This window comes from Podarcis liolepis, assembly GCF_965112155.1.
Source record: "Podarcis liolepis genome assembly, chromosome: 5".
NCBI classification, from domain to species: domain Eukaryota; kingdom Metazoa; phylum Chordata; class Lepidosauria; order Squamata; family Lacertidae; genus Podarcis; species Podarcis liolepis.
The window spans coordinates 12,313,032-12,330,725 of NC_139556.1; the positions used below are offsets into that span (position 1 = coordinate 12,313,032).

General features: G+C 46.0%; 1 protein-coding gene across 2 annotated transcripts in view; it reads right to left on the reverse strand.

Moving 5' to 3' along the window:
• Positions 1-3,354: 3,354 nt before the first annotated feature.
• The window catches only part of WDFY4 (WDFY family member 4), a 218,664-nt gene continuing 204,324 nt past the window's right edge, over positions 3,355-17,694 (reverse strand). For both annotated transcript variants that reach the window (XM_083505395.1, XM_083505396.1), the window contains 5 exons: positions 16,211-16,390; positions 12,750-12,926; positions 11,779-11,866; positions 8,505-8,616; positions 3,355-6,318 (listed from right to left, as the gene is read on the reverse strand). In XM_083505395.1, coding sequence (XP_083361521.1) covers positions 6,252-6,318; positions 8,505-8,616; positions 11,779-11,866; positions 12,750-12,926; positions 16,211-16,390 — 624 coding nt within the window. In that variant the 3' untranslated portion in view covers positions 3,355-6,251. The remainder of the gene's footprint in view (positions 6,319-8,504; positions 8,617-11,778; positions 11,867-12,749; positions 12,927-16,210; positions 16,391-17,694) is intronic.

Consider the following 17,694-nt stretch of genomic DNA (forward strand, 5'->3'; position numbering starts at 1 on the left):
GCAAACGTCACAACTTATTCGGTGTTGGCGGTTAGGCATTGGCAGGGGTCTATTGTTATGCAAATGAAGGGGGAAGGAAACGCCATCACCTTCCCCAAAAAGAAAAGGGTAGTCCGGTAGAGGACTCCGGGGGGCGTTGCCTTGTCCGAAACCTAGGGAGGTAAGGGCCTCCGGCACGCCCCAGAGCGGTGACACCCGTTGGGATCCTAGTTGGCGTACTTCAACAGGACTCCCGCGGCTTGTGGACAACCCTTCCCAGTCCCCATGCCGGGTAGTTGATAGGAGCCAATGCCTAAGGCTAATACCTTCCAATTCTGTAATCAATAAAGTTGTGGCCTTTTATGCCCATTAACCTTAAATACTGTGTCCAGTGTCTTCATTTCACATGGGGGAGGGGACTTGCCACTCAAAGCACAGAAACAGGCAAGTGAAAGGTGGGGGTGCACTGTACCAATTGCTTAGTTCAATCAGAAAATACTGCGGGAAAGCAAAAAAGTGATGCGATCCTAAGCACGTTTCCTCAGATGTAAGTCCCACTGAGCTCTATGGGGCTTACTTTCAAATCCCCAGCAGACAACTCCCAAAAGTTCCATATCAATGTTAAATAAGATAAGAGAATGGAACCTTGTGGGATACCTCAACACCACAGTTATGGAGCCAAGCAACCATCTCTTCATAACTACTTTTCTGCTGGTGGGAGCAAAGCCACCGTGATACAGATACCAATGTTGGTATGGAAACTGCCTTGGGTGCCCTGTATAAAGACCTTTGTTGGGAGACAGAGGCCGGAGGACCCATCCGGTCACAATCATAATAATAATTTATTATTTATACCCCAGCCACTCTGGGCGACTCTCAACAGAATATTAAAAATGCGATAAAACATCAAACATTAAAAACTTCCCTAAACAGGGCTGCCTTCAGATATCTTCTAAAAGTCAGAGAGTTGTTTATTTCCTTGACATCTGGCGGGAGGGCGCCACCACTGAGAAGGCCCTCTGTGTGGTTCACTGTAAGCTCCCTTCTCACAGTCAATCCCCTCTTGCTAGATTTTACCAGCCATGATGGGCAGGGATTGCGATGGCATGTTGTTGTTTTTTTAAAAAAATACTTTATTAAATTTATATATTATGGAATGAGACGCTCCTATTTTCCTCAGAGAAATGTTGGAGGGTATGCAATACACACCCATAATTTCTGCGCATGCACCCACTGGAGAAGGCGCAAGTGTAAGAGATTGGACAGAGAAGAATTTATGGGGACATAACTACTACATCCTTGGATGTGGTTCGAAAGCACGTCAAAGTGCAAGTAGATAAATAGGTACCGCTCCAGCGGGAAGGTAAACGGCGTTTCCCTGCACTGCTCTGGTTCGCCAGAAGCGGCTTCGTCATGCTGGCCACATGACCCAGAAGCTGTACACCGGCTCCCTCGGCCAGTAAAGCGAGATGAGCGCCGCAACCCCAGAGTTGGCCACGACTTGACCTAATGGTCAGGGGTCCCTTTACCTTTACTTTAACTACTGCATCCACTAAGTGGTAGCTTTTCCTTGATGGTGTCCTCCAAACATGTATGTAACTGTAATAAAAAAGGCTCTTACGACTCTTAGGGTGTGTGATCAGCCTTTTCTGCTCCCCAGATACCCACCCCTCTACTAGGTGGGGCGCACGACTGCTCCACGAGGGAGTCCTGAGCAATGCAGGAAGGCTGCGGTCCCCACAGTGGCCGTGTTGGAAAGACGGCATGATCTGCCGGAAGAGAACGAAATAAAATGCCCTGTGAGCAGATCACAGCATCCACGGTGGGGGAGGAAGCCAAAGGCCATGCCTATGTATCACTATAAAAAATAACATTAATTGGGATGCTTCGCCATTTCCTGAACAACCCATAATTAGGTTAGATAAGAAACTAGCAGTGTCTGAGAGCTATAAATGTCTAAATTAAGTTATTTTGAAAGTGCCCGGCACTTTGACATTTTGAGAGTTCACAGTAATTGAGGTATTGAGATAAAATTGCTCCTGTTATTTAAAAGGTCATTATCTTCTTCAGTTAGATAGATGGAGACTATTTTCCACTCTAGTGAGCCGTTCTATTTGGGACAATTAGCCAGGCTTGAGTAGATCGGCACAGGCCCTACTCCCACTTATCACAGCTCCGGCCGTGACACAGTGAAAAGGTTTGTAAATACAGGCTCAAAATAGCCCATCTGTATTCAGATCACAAGCAGGCACCAAAAACAAACCTCACGCGACACAAACGCCATAGTTAGATGCTGAATGACCCAAACTCAGCCCTTGGAACAAGAGAAAGCCATTTTGCAACCGGTCCCTTCACTCCAACCCCCACGTGCTAATTATGTTATTATTAAGGGAAGTTTTTCTTTTCCCTTTCATAATCCACACTGGTTTCTTTAACGATAAAAAGACTTAATTTGCCATTTTCCTTTTTAAAGAAATCAACAACAAACAGCTGCCATACAAGCAGTAGGCGGTCTTCCGTGCATTCCTAAACTTACAGGAAAGCACAGGCAAGGACTTCATAAGGTTTTCAATGAGCAGTTTGGAAGGATGCAGAATTCAGCCCACTGATTTTATAGCCTCCAACATTTCTCTGATGAAAATAGGGACGTCCTATTCAATAATAATAATTTCACTTTTTATACCCTGCCTGTCTGGCTGGGTTGCCCCAGTGACTCTGGGCAGCTTTCAACAAACTGTATTTTTCGCTCTATAAGACGCACCAGACGACAAGACGCACCTAGTTTTTGGAGGAGGGAAACAAGAAAAAAAATATTCTGAATCCCAGAAGCCAGAACAGCAAGAGGGATCGCTGCGCAGTGAAAGCAGCAATCCCTCTTGCTGTTCTGGCTTCTGGGATAGCTGTGCAGCCTGCATTCGCTCCATAAGACGCACACACATTTCCCCTTACTTTTTAGGAGGGAAAAAGTGAGTCTTTTAGAGCAAAAAATACGGTTTATAAAAACATAATAAAACATTAAACTTCCCTATACAGGGCTGTCTTCAAATATATTTGTATAGTTACTTATCTCCTTGGCTCAGGGGTCACTTAACTTCATACCCTCCATCGTTTCTCTGAAGCAAATAGGAAAAGCAGGGCATTCCAGGATCAAATCAGAAACCGGGACGGCGCCTGTAAATCTGAGACTTAAATCTGGAAAACAGGGCCTGTTAGATTTGTAGAATGAAAGAAAGCCCCTCTCCCCACAGCAGACACCTAAAAAGTAAGGTAAGCACACCAAATTAAAGCACCCCAGGTAACTCCTGCTGAACTTTTCCCTTCCATTTGATAATTTTCAAATGGAAATCCATTTTTTGTGATCAGATGGAACACAGCCAGGGGAATGAGATATTTATTTATTGTTAGATTAACTAACCTGCCCTTCGAACCGTAAGGTCTCAGGCCAGGTTGCAACAGTGGAATATACAATTATAAAACAAACAGACCCGTTAACAAACAGAAACGATTCCCAAAAACGATTCCCAACCGCTTATGTATAAAACAGTTAAAAAAACCAACAACTTCACATATAAAAACAATACATTGGAAAACGGTTCTGTATTTTACAAACAATTAAAAATACTTCCAAGACACCCGAAACTGTGAAAAAGATGGGAGAAAATACATGGAAGCAGCTTTGGTCATAGTCAAAATATCCACCTCAATGAAGCATCACTTGATTCCAGGAACCAGGCACAAAATACATCCGGTGTGAAAAGGTGGTGGTCAAAAGGCCCCGACCGAATACTACAGGGCATCTAGGTTTGGGCCTATGCAAGTTGTCTCTCCATGGTTTGTTGCAAACTCCATAGGCACTGCCTTGTCTGTCTAATGCACTGTAATGCCAGTTCCTCCAGCTCAGTGCTGCGGCTGTTTACAGTGCCAGAGCTTGGTGTTTTGATCCATCTCAAGTTGCCTAGCTGCATGGGTTTCCTTAGTCTCTATGATTTTAAGCTAGGTAAAGGTAAAGGGACCCCTGACCATTAGGTCCAGTCATGACCGACTCTGGGGTTGCGGAGCTCATCTCGCTTTATTGGCCGAGGGAGCCGGCGTACAGCTTCCGGGTCATGTGGCCAGCAGGACTAAGCTGCTTCTGGTGAACCAAAGCAGCGCACGGAAACACCGTTTACCTTCCCGCCGGAGGGGTACCTATTTATCTACTTGCACTTTGACGTGCTTTTGAACTGCTAGGTTGGCAGGAGCAGGGACCGAGCAATGGGAGCTCACCCCGTCGCAGGGATTCGAACCGCTGACCTTCTGATCAGCAAGTCCTAGGCTCTGTGGTTTAACTCACAGCGCCACCCTCGCCCCTTGATTTTAAGCTACAGAAGAAGAAAACAATGGAAGGAGCTGGTGAGGCCTGATACGCTCCCAGGAGGCTCTTGGCCGTGGATCTGCTGAAGGTAGGGGGGCTTCCCCATAGGTATTCTGTGGAGAGCATGTGATGTTCCACTGGGCTTTTGTTTCTTGAATAAGCATCTCATGCAGGCTTCCTCAACATTGGACCCCAGATGCTTGTGACTATAATTCCCATCATCCCTGGCCACTGGTCCTGCTAGCTAGGGATCATGGGAGTTGTAGGCCAAAAACATCTGGAGGGCCGAGGTTGAGGAAGCCTGATCTATTGTGTTACTGGGCCTGAGGTCCAAAAGTAAACCCTTTGGACAGCCACAGTAGACAGAAACCTTTATTTTCTTTAGTAAAGGTAAAGGGACCCCTGACCATTAGGGTCCAGTTGTGACCGACTCTGGGGTTGCGGCGCTCATCTCGCTTTATTGGCCGAGGGAGCCAGCGTACAGCTTCTGGGTCATTTGGCCAGCATGACTAAGCAGCTTCTGGCAAACCAGAGCAGCGCACGGAAACGCCATTTACCTTCCCGCTGGTGTGGTACCTATTTATCTACTTGCACTTTGACGTGCTTTCAATCTGCTAGGTTGGCAGGAGCAGGGGCCGAGTAACAGGAGCTCACCCTGTCGCGGGGATTCGAACCACTGACCTTCTGATCGGCAAGTCCTAGGCTGTGTGGTTTAACCCACAGCAGTATACGCCCCCAAATTGTACCAGAAAAAGAAGCTATTCCAGGAAAATGCAGGATCAGTCACATACCAAATTAAAGTTTGATACTATTTATCATAGGGCATACCTTTTGGGGGGCAAATGTTCTGCTCTGGACACATTTGGAGAAAGGGTCATGGGATGGCTGCCAGGGGTTCATGGCAGCACTTCTGGAAATGGCCGCCACATCCAAAAGAGCAGAGAAGGAGAGAGGAGGACCACAAAATGGTGTGGGCATGGCTCCTCCATCGATGGAGGAAAGGAACCTCTCTTAGTTACCAGCACACACGCTCAGCTCTTTGGATGGCTCCTCTGTTCACAAGGGAAGGGAGAGGGTCCAATCCGCACATGCGAGTGAGTTTAAGGGGGCATGTTCAATTTAGGAGAGGCCAAGGCAGTGCAAACAGGAACCCAGCTGTCTTGTGCATTGTGGATTTTTTTAGAGGGCATTTACCAGTGCCTTTTGTGGGTGCCATGGGAGGAAACCAGTGGGCACACTGGCAATGCCAGTCAGAGGCACTTCAAAAAAAATTATCATGCCCTAGGCCAGGCACATCCAACAGGTAGATTGTGATCTACCGGTAGATCACTGGACGTTTGTGGTAGATCACTGGCTCCCCCCAAAATGCTCAACAACTTTGACCTGAACCCCCCCCCCCAAAATGGGCTTTCCTCCTCCCTAAAACAAGCTCAACAACTTTGACCTGAACCCCCCAAAAGGGGGTAGATCACTGCCAGTTTTTAACTCTGTGAGTAGATCGCAGTCTCTGGGGAGTTGGCCACCTCTGCCCTAGACAAACAGACCTTTGGTAACTGAACGAGGATGCAGTGGGGAGAGAAAATGGAGCTGCGTTGGACCGCAGGTAACACCCCCTCCCCTTCCCCATGGTTACGGTAAGTTTTAGAGGGTTCACAGGCCAGGGTCAAAGGCTTTAGTCCACAGCTGCCAAGTTTCCTGGAAAGAATAAATGCTGGTAATAGGGACATTTCCTTAACTTCCAGCATTGGTTGGCAGGAGAAAGTCTTTGGCTTCATATCACATTATTTAATTGCAGGCTTAGACTATGGCAGAGATTATACCCAAGACCTACACCTGTCTCTGCCTGGTATTGTGGTTCATCATTCTCTGCACATCTCACGTCCAGGTGAGGCCATCAAGGAGCAGACGATGGATCTTCCTACTCATCTACTGACCAGCAGAAGAGCTTTCCTGTGTCATCGCCGGCCAGGAGCTTGGAAGAATTCCTTGCGTGGGGAGAAGGCAGAAAGGACATATTTAGGAATAAAACAATCGGCAACATCTGGATCTTTCAGAGTCTTATGCTGGCGGCGCTCACTGGAACAGAATCGTTTCAAAACAAAGCCCTGGAGAATATTACCGTGAATGTCACATATCTTAAGACAGGAAACATTTTTTCAAGTCAGGTCCATTTTTGATAGAAAAGAAGAAGCACAATGTGTAAGAAGTGCTAATAGTAACAATCCATAGTCTCAAATTACCACTCCCTTCCACACGGAGATATATTATTATTATTATTAAATCGCCTAGGGAGGGACAGCCACACACCACCTTCTCCTGCAAATACGTATTACAGTGGAACCTCAGGTTAAGTACTTAATTCGTTCCGGAGGTCCGTACTTAACCTGAAACTGTTCTTAACCTGAAGCACCACTTTAGCTAATGGGGCCTCCTGCTGCCGTCACGCTGCCAGAGCACGATTTCTGTTCTCATCCTGAAGCAAAGTTCTTAACGTAAAGCACTATTTCTGGGTTAGCGGAGTCTGTAAACTGAAGCGTATGTAACCTGAGGTACCACTGTATGTGCCTGGGTTTGGAAATGCGGACTTGGTTTTGGTCTGTAATCTGAAATGTATCATACACAAGTTCACAGTGTTCTTGGTACTCATCACAGGGTTAATAAGGGGGGCAATTCCTCTCATAGGCTGGGGGCCAAACTAGATTATACATTAGCTACATCTCTCTGCCTCTAAGTGCAGGGTTCGTTTTTACAAAATTCTAGTTTGCCCCCAGATCACTGCCCTGGTGAGGGGTTAGGAAGCTGTCAGGCCCTATTTTGTCCCTATTTTCCAGGGACAGTTCCGGATTTACAGACTCTGTCCTGGTTTCTGATTTGATCCCGGAATATCTGTTTTCCTTAAAAAAGTAAAGGGACCCCTGACCATTAGGTCCAGTCGTGGCCGACTCTGGGGTTGCGGCGCTCATCTCACTTTATTGGCCGAGGGAGCTGGCGTACAGCTTCCGGGTCATGTGGCCAGCATGACTAAGCTGCTTCTGGTGAAGCAGAGCAGCGCACGGAAACGCCGTTTACTTCCCCGCCGGAGCGGTACCTATTTATCTACTTGCACTTTGATGTGCTTTCGAACTGCTAGGTTGGCAGGAGCAGGGACCGAGCAACGGGAGCTAACCTCGCTGCAGGGATTCGAACCGCCACCTTCTGATCAGCAAGTCCTAGGCTCTGTGGTTTAACCCACAGCACCACCTGCATTTCCTTAGGCTGTCCCTATTTTCATCAGAGAAATGTGGGAGGTTATGGAATTAAATGACCCCCAAAACAAGGAGATAAGTAACTATACAACCTTTAGAAAACATCTGAAGGCAACCTTGTACAAGGAAGTTGTTGTTTTTTAATATTTGATGTTTTTATATATGTTAGAAGCTGCCCAGAGTGGCTGGGGCAAAAAAAAAGCACTGGGTGTGAGGAATTCAAATTTGCTATTATTTTTGTGATTGGACATTTAGCTTGGTTAGACTGATGAAGAAGCACACTGTCTGCTTTTGGAAAACCAAAGAATTTTAATTTTACCTTCTGAAAATGTCAGGTAATGCTAAATAAATAAATAAATAAATAAATAAATAATGTAATTAAATAAATAATAAACAGCAAGTATTTGACAATAATCTTTCATGATGTCCGTGCAATTTCTGCCCACGTTTTACTTACCAAGCAAAACTGAATTACATTAATTTAACCAAAATATATTTTGAATTCCCAAGTCTTGTTACAGCCTTTTAGCACCCCTCATTTTTGGGATTTGAAAATTGAAAAACCCAACACTGTCATACTTGGGTCTCTGCTGTGCTTTCATGGTCTGGGTATTCATAAAGATATCATTTTGCACGCTGGGAGGGGGGCGCGGATTAAAGAAAACTGCTCCTAAAAATTTTACTGCCCACAACTGTGTTGACAGCTGTTGCTTTTGTGGTCTCTGGAGGGAGATTCTTCACACAGCGCTCCTCAGGGCCTGTCAGCCCCCGCCCCAATTTTGCTGCTAAGGCAAATCATTATTTTATATGTCATACGCCCGCCCCCCCATCAGAAAAGTCTGATTCATAATGAAACCACAAGACCAATTTCATTCTTAGTCTGCTCTCTCGTGGCCAGATGAGATAACTGCGATTGAAATGATTACCTGGAAACCGCCAGGGCTGTGACAGCTGGAACGGTTTTGCTAGTTCTCTCCGACGGAGTCGTGCTGAGATTCATCTCCAGGCAGAGAGTGAACGGTTTTTCCACCTTGTTGCCTGTAGTGTGGTTTTAAAATATATATATATATATATATTCAGAAAATGCTTGGGGATTTTCATTTGGGGGTGGGTGGGTTGCGGGAAGTGGCAAATGTTATTGTCTATAGTCAGCAACTTGTTAGCTGGAGAACAGATATATTTAATCCTGGGCTTGTGCTGTTGCCAGAAGGGCCTGTCCCAATTGAATTTGCAGGCTATGATAGTTACATGTGCTGACGTGTGGCTATATCAATTGTGAGCTAAATTGGATTTGTGTATTATTGCTTTCTAAATTGCATGCCTAGTTCAGCAAAATTGTTCATCAGTGTTTACTGGCTCGGTGCTTAATAAGATGCCCCAGAATACCTTGCTGCCAGGATATAATGCAGCCCGTAATTGCCCAGTTAAAACAAATTACATGAAGTCCTGGTATTATCAACTTATCTAAATCTGCTCATAATACAACCAATAATTAAATGCCAAGAACACTGTGCAAAAATTGTAACTCAATCATTGTTACTTCAGTCTTTGTAATGACCACATTTTGGATTAATAGTCCCCCCCCCTCCATAATGTTGCCACAGAGACAGGGGAATATCTCTGGCTGTTGAAAATACCTTGAAAGTACGCAGACTTTTTAGGAAACACAGACTCTGGCATCTGCTAGGATTAAGCCTCATTGGTAGTGAGAGATGCTGCGGCGGTAAGAATATCTGTGTGGAATCTCTCTTCCAACAATACATTTATGATCTTGCTATGCTAAGGATTATTGACCTAACAATGAGATTTAGTGCACAGCCCTAGTTCAACGTAAGATAAACATCTTAGTCCACCCACATCCAGAAAAGCATGCCAGTTGGGGAAAGTGGGAACTGCCCACGCCATGAAACTTTGAAACTTCTGTGAATGTGCGTTTGCATAGTTAATATGCAAAAAAGGCCTGCCAGAACCATAATCTCTTGTTAACTGCATTCATCCAACTTACCTAAATCGGACTTTTTACACCGGAACAGAAAAAGCTCGTGACACTTGTGCAATAACACTCACCCAAAATCGACTTGCAAAGCGTTTTCCGCATGTGTGTGTGAAAATATTTCAAAAACATACGAATGTCAAAATCAGACTCTTGGCAGCTGCTGTATTTGTTAGCTCATCTGGTGCCATTTATTTACATTTTTAAGTGCTGGGATTTTCATTACTTCTAAGCTTTACATTCCCTCCCCGGAGCTCAATTGAATTTGACTTGAGCTCAATACGGTGGACAAGAACGGAAGAAATCTTTGGACCAGGAGCCCCCTGCTGGCTTCCTGCAGACTTGGCAGGTCTCCAGTTTTTATTCCATCGCAACAGACAGCTTTTCTGAAATGTGATTGGTGCATATTGCTAAAGACCTTTCTTTTTCTGTAACCATTTCTTAGTCATACTTTATAAGAAGAGCCTGCTGAATCAGGCCAATGAAGCATCTAGTTCAGGTAAAAAAATAATAATAAAAAGGTAAAGGACCCCTGGATGGTTAAGTCCAGTCAAAGGTAACTGGGTGCAGCGCTCATCTTGCTTTCAGGCAAAGGGAGCCAGCGTTTGTCCACAGACAGCTTTCCGAGTCATGTGGCCAGCAGGACTAAACCGCTTCTGGTGCAACGGGACACCGTGACAGAAACCAGAGCGCACAGAAACGCCGTTTACCTTCCCGCCACATTGGTGCCTATTTATCTACTTGCACTGGTGTGCTTTCAAGCTGCTAGGTTGGCAGGAGCTGGGACAGAGCAACGGGAGCTCACTCTGTCACAGGGATTCGAACTGCTGACCTTCCGATCAGCAAACCCAAGAGGCTCAGTGGTTTAGACCACAGCGCCACCCGCATCCCTACACCATCTAGTTCACACAGTGGCTGTCCAGATGCCACCTCGTCGTTCTTTCTCCCCTTCTGCTGCATCCATCTATTAAATCATAACCACCATAGTATAATCTGATTACTTCTGTAGCTTGAATACTGCTCGCAGGTTCATCGTATTATAATATTTCTTTAAATAGTCTGGATAGAGTCTTTCCACTAGCATGGCAGGAGAGGATGACAATTGTGGCAGGAAGATTCAAGGAACATCAAAGCAACATTTAAACATTTCAGTATGGTATAGTATAGTACAGTATCAAGATTTGTTTCTGGTTTTTTAAAATTGCAGAATATGGTATTCACCTCTACACAGTCCCATCCTTTTTTCTGACATCGTGATATATTGATATATCGCTGTTTAGCTGTTGAAATATTGCAATGTTTGAAACTCACACTTCTCACTGAGTTTGTAGACATACTTGAGGTACATATGTAAGAGGCTCATTTATATTTTGGGACTGATTCATGTTCTTACAGAGCTGCATCATTTTATACTTTCTGGATGCCCCATGATCATATTTATAAAGTAGTTGTGATCTATGTTATAAATCAAGCACTGCTAGGTGTGTGTGTGTGTGTGTGTGTGTGTGTGTGTGTGTGTGTGTTTTGTTTTCTAATGTATTTCTTACCAGTAAAAAAAAAAAAAAAAATCCAAGCAAATTTTTATTCTGAAAGTGGGCCCAGAGAAAAAAGTCTGAGAACCATTGATCTAAGTCATTGATAAAAAAATAAATACTGAAGAATGCCAGACATTGGAGTAAGATAGGGCTCACTCAAAACCTTCCTCCAGTTTGACGATACACACTTTTTCCAGTACAGTCTTCCAGCCAGATTGGGAATCTACCTGACCACATTGTCAACCAATCTTTTATCTAGCCAGTTTGCTAACGAACAACCCTGGAGAACTTTGCCAAATGCTTTGATGAAAACGAGACAATCACGCTCACTGCATTTCCAAACTTCACTATGCTTGTAACCAGAGCAAAGATTGGTCTGGCAGGACTGTTTGCCAAAACAGAAAGCAGGGATATTCTGGCCTCTTCCACTGCTGGGAATCTGCATCAAGACAAGTGGGAGATCAACCTTCACCCATTCTGTGGCATTTCTCTAAGCAGAACCAAAGGTTGGCTGTTGCAAAAGGCATGAGCTTTGCTGGAGCTCCGGTAGAAGGCTGGAGAAGAGGAACTGACAACGTCCTTTCTTTCCAGATTGCGTCAACATATTCCTAATCTGATAATCAACATAATGCCTTCTCTTTCACAGAGAAGATTTGTCCAAGCTATCCTTACCCGTTTTTCCTTGGCATTCAGAAGAGTTATTTTGTGATCTCATACTACTGTCCCGGCATGGCTGTGAATTATTTTCAACTTTCCAGACCTATAAGAGCAGAAGAAAATAGATTTAATAATAGGATTGTCACCTGAGAAAGGGATGTCTCACCCCCCCTCCCCGTTCATTCTTGGTCTTCTACCAAAAGCTATTTAAAAAAAACCTTTCCCATTTATTTTACTGGTTCTAACAGTCTCTGCTTATTTGGACCAACTTTTACTGTTGTTGGTGGTGAATTTTGACTGCTCCAAAATGGTTAAATTTCGTTATGAGCTACCTTGAACTTTTAATGAGGAAAGGTAAGGTGGTGATATTTTAAAATAAAGGTCATCAGAACTTAAAAGATAAATACAATAAGTTTCAATAATAAACTTTAAAAATTATTAAATCAACTTTAATACTAAAGCATGTTGAATTATTACATAATCTTAAATTATGAAATAATCTTTAATAAGTATATCAGTTAAATCTGCTTTCTTTTGCATAAAATTAAAAGCAACAGCATGGGGGGAGTTTTAGTGGTGAGCAAATTTGCATTGTTCCAAGCCTCAACTTTGAAATGCTAGGCTTGCCCAAGAGTAGCCAAGATGGTGAAATTAACTACAGTGGTACCTCAAGTTAAGAACTTAATTCGTTCTGGAGGTCCGTTCTTAACCTGAAACTGTTCTTAACCTGAAGCACCACTTTAGCTAATGGGGTCTCCCACCCCCACCACTGCGTGATTTCTGTTCTCATCCTGAAGCAAAGCTCTTAACCTGAGGTACTATTTCTGGGTTAGCAGAGTCTGTAACCTGAAGTGTCTGTAACCCGAGGTGCCACTGTAAATGCATGCATCTAAAATATGGAGAGAGGAAAAACCCAGAGACTTTTCCTCAAGGTGGGACAAGCTGAGGAGCCCCCGAAAGTGGAAACTCTCCCTGGAGAGGCCTACCTTTACAGTCCCATCTGTGTCTCCCGTGACTATGAGGCTCTGCACGTCCCAGTCCATCACTTCCATGAAGCAGCAGCACAAAATGGTGGCTCCAGGGCTGAAGGTTGCTGTAGCCAGAGGCTGTCCATTGACATTCCATAAGTAGAGGGCTGTCCCAGCACAAGAGGCAATGTCACCCTGAAACATATTGCAATATATCACTGGAGAGCACAGCGCGGGCTTAGGCATGGTCTCTCTCCAACTAAAACAGGCAAGGGTGACTTGTAAATAACAAAGGTAAAGGGTTAAAAGGTAAAGGACCCTTGGACGGTTAAGCCCAGTCAAAGGCGACTATGGGGTTGTGGCACTCATCTCGCTTTCAGGCCGAGGGAGCCGGCGTTGGTCCACAGACAGTTTTCCAAGTCATGCGGCCAGCAGGACTAAACTGCTTCTGGTGCAACTGGACTCTGTGATGGAAACCAGAGTGCACGGAAATGCTGTTTACCTTCCCGCGTTAGCGGCACCTATTTATCTACTTGTGCTGGTGTGCTTTCGAACTGCTAGGTTGGCAGGAGCTGGGACAGACCAATGGGAGCTCACCCCGTCACGGGGATTCAAACCGCCAACCTTCTGATCGGCAAGCCCAAGAGGCTCAGTGGTTTAGACCACAGCACCACCCGTGTCCCCTCACAATACATCACAAGGCAGGCTTAGGCATAGTCTGTCCACCAACACAGGCAAGGGGGACTGGTAGATAACAAAACGACCATTACGGCGAGAAGGGATGTGAACCTGCGTCTTTCTGGTTAAAATTCAATAGTCTTGCCAATATACAACACCAGCCTCACGAAGCCAGAATCCAGAAATTCTGAACTGATAAAGTTAGAAGGAGCCCTGCATGGATCATCTAATTCACCACCTGCGAGGCAGGAATCTCAGCTAAAGCATCCATGGCAGATGGCCATCCAACCTCTGCTTAAAAAGCTCCAAGGAAGCAGAGTCCACCACCTCTGAAGGGAGACTGTTCCACTATCAAACAGTTCTTACTGTCAAGAAGTTATTCCTTGGTCATGCTGGTCGATGATCTAGAATCACAGAATCATAGAATCATAGAGTTGGAATAGACCACAAGGGCCATCGAGTCCAACCCCCTGCCAAGCAGTAAACACCATCAGAGCACTCCTGACATATGGTTGTCAAGCCTCTGCTTAAAGACCTCCAAAGTAGGAGACTCCACCACACTCCTTGGCAGCAAATTCCACTGTCAAACAGCTCTTACTGTCAGGAAGTTCTTCCTAATGTTTAGGTGGAATCTTCTTTCTTGTAGTTTGGATCCATTGCTCCGTGTCCGCTTCTCTGGAGCAGCAGAAAACAACCTTTCTCCCTCCTCTATGTGACATCCTTTTATATATTTGAACATGGCTATCATAGCACCCCTTAACCAGCCTCTTCTCTGGCGGGCTAGGGACAAAGGTGAGAGCTGTTTCCTAGTTCTGCTGGATCTCTCAGCGGCTTTTGACACCATTGACCATAACATCCTTCTGGACTGTCTAGAGGGGCTGGGAGCTGGGGGCACTGTTATACAGTGGTTCCGCTCCTTCCTCCTGGGCGGTGTCCAGAAAGTGGTGTTGGGGGATGAGTGTTCAGTCCCCTGGGCTCTCACTTGTGGGGTGCCTCAGGGTTCCGTCCTCTCCCCCATGCTTTTTAATACCTATATGAAGCCACTGAGAGAGATCATCAGGGGGTTTGGGCTGGGTGTTCATCAGTATGCAGATGACACCCAGCTCCTGTCTATGGAGGCACAGGTCAATTCTGTGGCAGCTGTCTACCAGGAAGATTTGGAGCACAGAAGCAGTGGTTGAAGCAAACTACACTGCTTCTCCAATCCCAATGGGTTTTCCAGTTCCAGGTGTGGCGTCGAGAAGCTTAGACACACCTCTGCAAATAGGACATTTAGTTTAGCCCTACATTTAGTGCTGCGGATTATTGGAGAGGAACGTCACGAGACAAGAAGAGGCCGTTTCAAGCTAGCTAGCTCAGTTGGTTAGAGCGCGACGCTGATAACGCCAAGGTTGCAGGCTTGATTCCCGTACGGGACAGCTACACATCCCTAGATGACCCTCAGCAGTCCCCTTCAAACTTGGCAGTTCTATGATTCTCCTCTCAGTAAGAAACAGGCTGGCACAGGCATGGCCCTTGGCCGGGAAAAGATTCTGTTTTTCTCAAACAAATAAAATGCATGCGGAGAGGGTCACCTGTAACCATAGCTGTCAACTTAGAGAATAAGGAATCAGCAGCCAAAATAAGGGATTTTGCTTAGCTTATACATAAATCCGGCACTCATGCTGCTTTGGCTGCCACTGACTGTGTTTTGCAGGGGTTGGACTAGATGATCCTAAGGGTCTACAACTCCCACCAAAGAAGAGTGGCAGACAAAACTGATGAACGACGTCGTGATGGCAAAGCTTACAGGCAGAATTAGAAACCAGGTAGAGGACCTCTTTAATAAAGAATGGGGAAAGTTTATAATTTAGTTGAAAGCTATTGTCAAGAGTTACATACATTGACAGAAAACTTGTAGTAAAAATGTGAACTGTGGATGGACAAATGATTTATAAAAATAGAGTTATGAAAGGGATGCAGAGGGGGAAATCACTACATGAAGATGCTGCACTGGTTGGAGGGTATGATAAGCAGCACGTCAGGGCAGCCGTCATCCTGGTGCAAGGAGTTCCACCAGCCCTTCCCCAACCAAGAGAAGGGGGAGGGAGAGAGACTCTTGCCCACGCCGCCCGCGAGCCCGGCATGAGGCAATTGTGGCACCATGGCGGCCACTGAAGCGCCACCCTTCTGCGTTCCTCCCCATCCCCTCCTCTTCCTCCTCCCTCAGCTACCGCCTCTGGCTTCTCCTGGTAGTGAGGCAGAAGTCTTGCAAGAGAGGGGCTGCCTGCCCGCCCGCTGCCACCCGTCTCCTCATGATGCGCCCCTGAGGGGGAAAAGGGAGAGACGGAGACGCGGCAGCTCGTGCGCATGCTCTCTCTCGTGGCGGAGGACCCCGAGCCGCTGCTTCCCTCCGGAGCCGGGCGAGCATGAAACCCAGGAAATTTAAGGGACATCATCAATAAGGGACAGCAGCGGGACACGGCGCTGGGATAAGGGAGTTTCCCGCCAAATGAGGGACGGTTGACAGCTATGCCTGTAACCAAACAGAAGCGAAAAAGCCTGGAGGCCGAATCCAGCACAGAGAGAACAGTCTGTAACAATTCCCCTCCTCCTCCTCCTCCTCCTGCCTCAGCTCTGTCTCTGAGGCTGCTTTTAGTGCCCCCTCTCAGCATTAAGGATACTATTAGAAACCTCTGTAAAAAGAAGAAAAATCAATCTGTCGCGTCTCAAGATGGTTTCTTGCAGGGAAGGGCACCCATTAAGTCGTCATGAAATGTTCATGGACGTGTCAGGAGGATGATGATAAATGAATATCTTACCGTTGAATCATTGATGGCAACAGCCGAGAGGCAGGCCTCGTGGCCCGGAAGCTGGGCGATGGGTGTCAGCTGGTTCAGGTCCCAGATGATACAGGATCTGTCGGCGGATCCGCTCACGATGATGCTGTAGGAGGTGGAGGCAGCCAAGCAGGTCACGGGCTGCGTGTGCCCGTACAAAGGCTGGGAGACGAAACAAGCAGAGACCACAACAAAGGGAAACACTAATTTAGTACCAAGCCACAAGGCATCCTTCAGTTTGCATAGACAAATGGTCTGTTCCACAGAGAGAGAGAAATCTTCAGCAGAGAACGGCATTCTTTAATGCAGGGAGCAGAGAAGCCGATGCAACGCATTTCGGAGATTTGAAAAACAACCCCAGAGCAACTAGATACCTGCCCCAGCAATTTCCCAAGAGGGGTCAAGTGTGTTGCAAGAGAGAGCTCCTTGTCGCCGTCCTTAACTGGGAGACTTGTCCTAATTCGAAGCAAAATAATTTCCCCTGCTGTGTCAGTAATGAGACATAAGCAGACACATACACCTGCCTGGCACCGCTACAATTCAGAGCGAGGGGGTTTTGTGTTTTGGGGGGGCTTTAAAATCATTCGATCGAGCATTCTCTTAGAACGACAGCGCTACAAACACACCAGTGAACCTGACCTGCCTGTGATGCATGGAACAATGTGGAACAATGCTGTTAAATTAAAACACTGCAGGTGTTCAGTCTGTGGCTTCCATGGTGTTATGTACTGAGCTGAATCAATGCAATTCTGGGCTGCATCAATAGGAGTATAGCATCTAGATCAAGGGAAGTAATAGTGCCACTGTATTCTGCTCTGGTCAGACCTCACCTGGAGTACTGTGTCCAGTTCTGGGCACCACAGTTCAAGAAGGACACTGACAAACTGGAACGTGTCCAGAGGAGGGCAACCAAAATGGTCAAAGGCCTGGAAACGATGCCTTATGAGGAACAGCTAAGGGAGCTGGGCATGTTTAGCCTGGAGAAGAGGAGGTTAAGGGGTGATATGATAGCCATGTTCAAATATATAAAAGGATGTCACATAGAGGAGGGAGAAAGGTTGTTTTCTGCTGCTCCAGAGAAGCGGACATGGAGCAATGGATCCAAACTACAAAAAAGAAGATTCCACCTAAACATTAGGAAGAACTTCCTGACAGTAAGAGCTGTTCGACAGTGGAATTTGCTGCCAAGGAGTGTGGTGGAGTCTCCTTCTTTGGGGGTCTTTAAGCAGAGGCTTGACAACCATATGTCAGGAGTGCTCTGATGGTGTTTCCTGCTTGGCAGGGGGTTGGACTTTATGGCCCTTGTGGTCTCTTCCAACTCTATTATTCTATGATTCTATGAATCCTAGATCAATAGGATCCAGAATGCAGCAGTCTGATTGGTCCGCAGGAGCCACCCAATCCAGCTCCAGGTGGAAGTGAATCAACAACCTGATTGGCCTGCAGGAGCAGCCAATCAGGCTCCT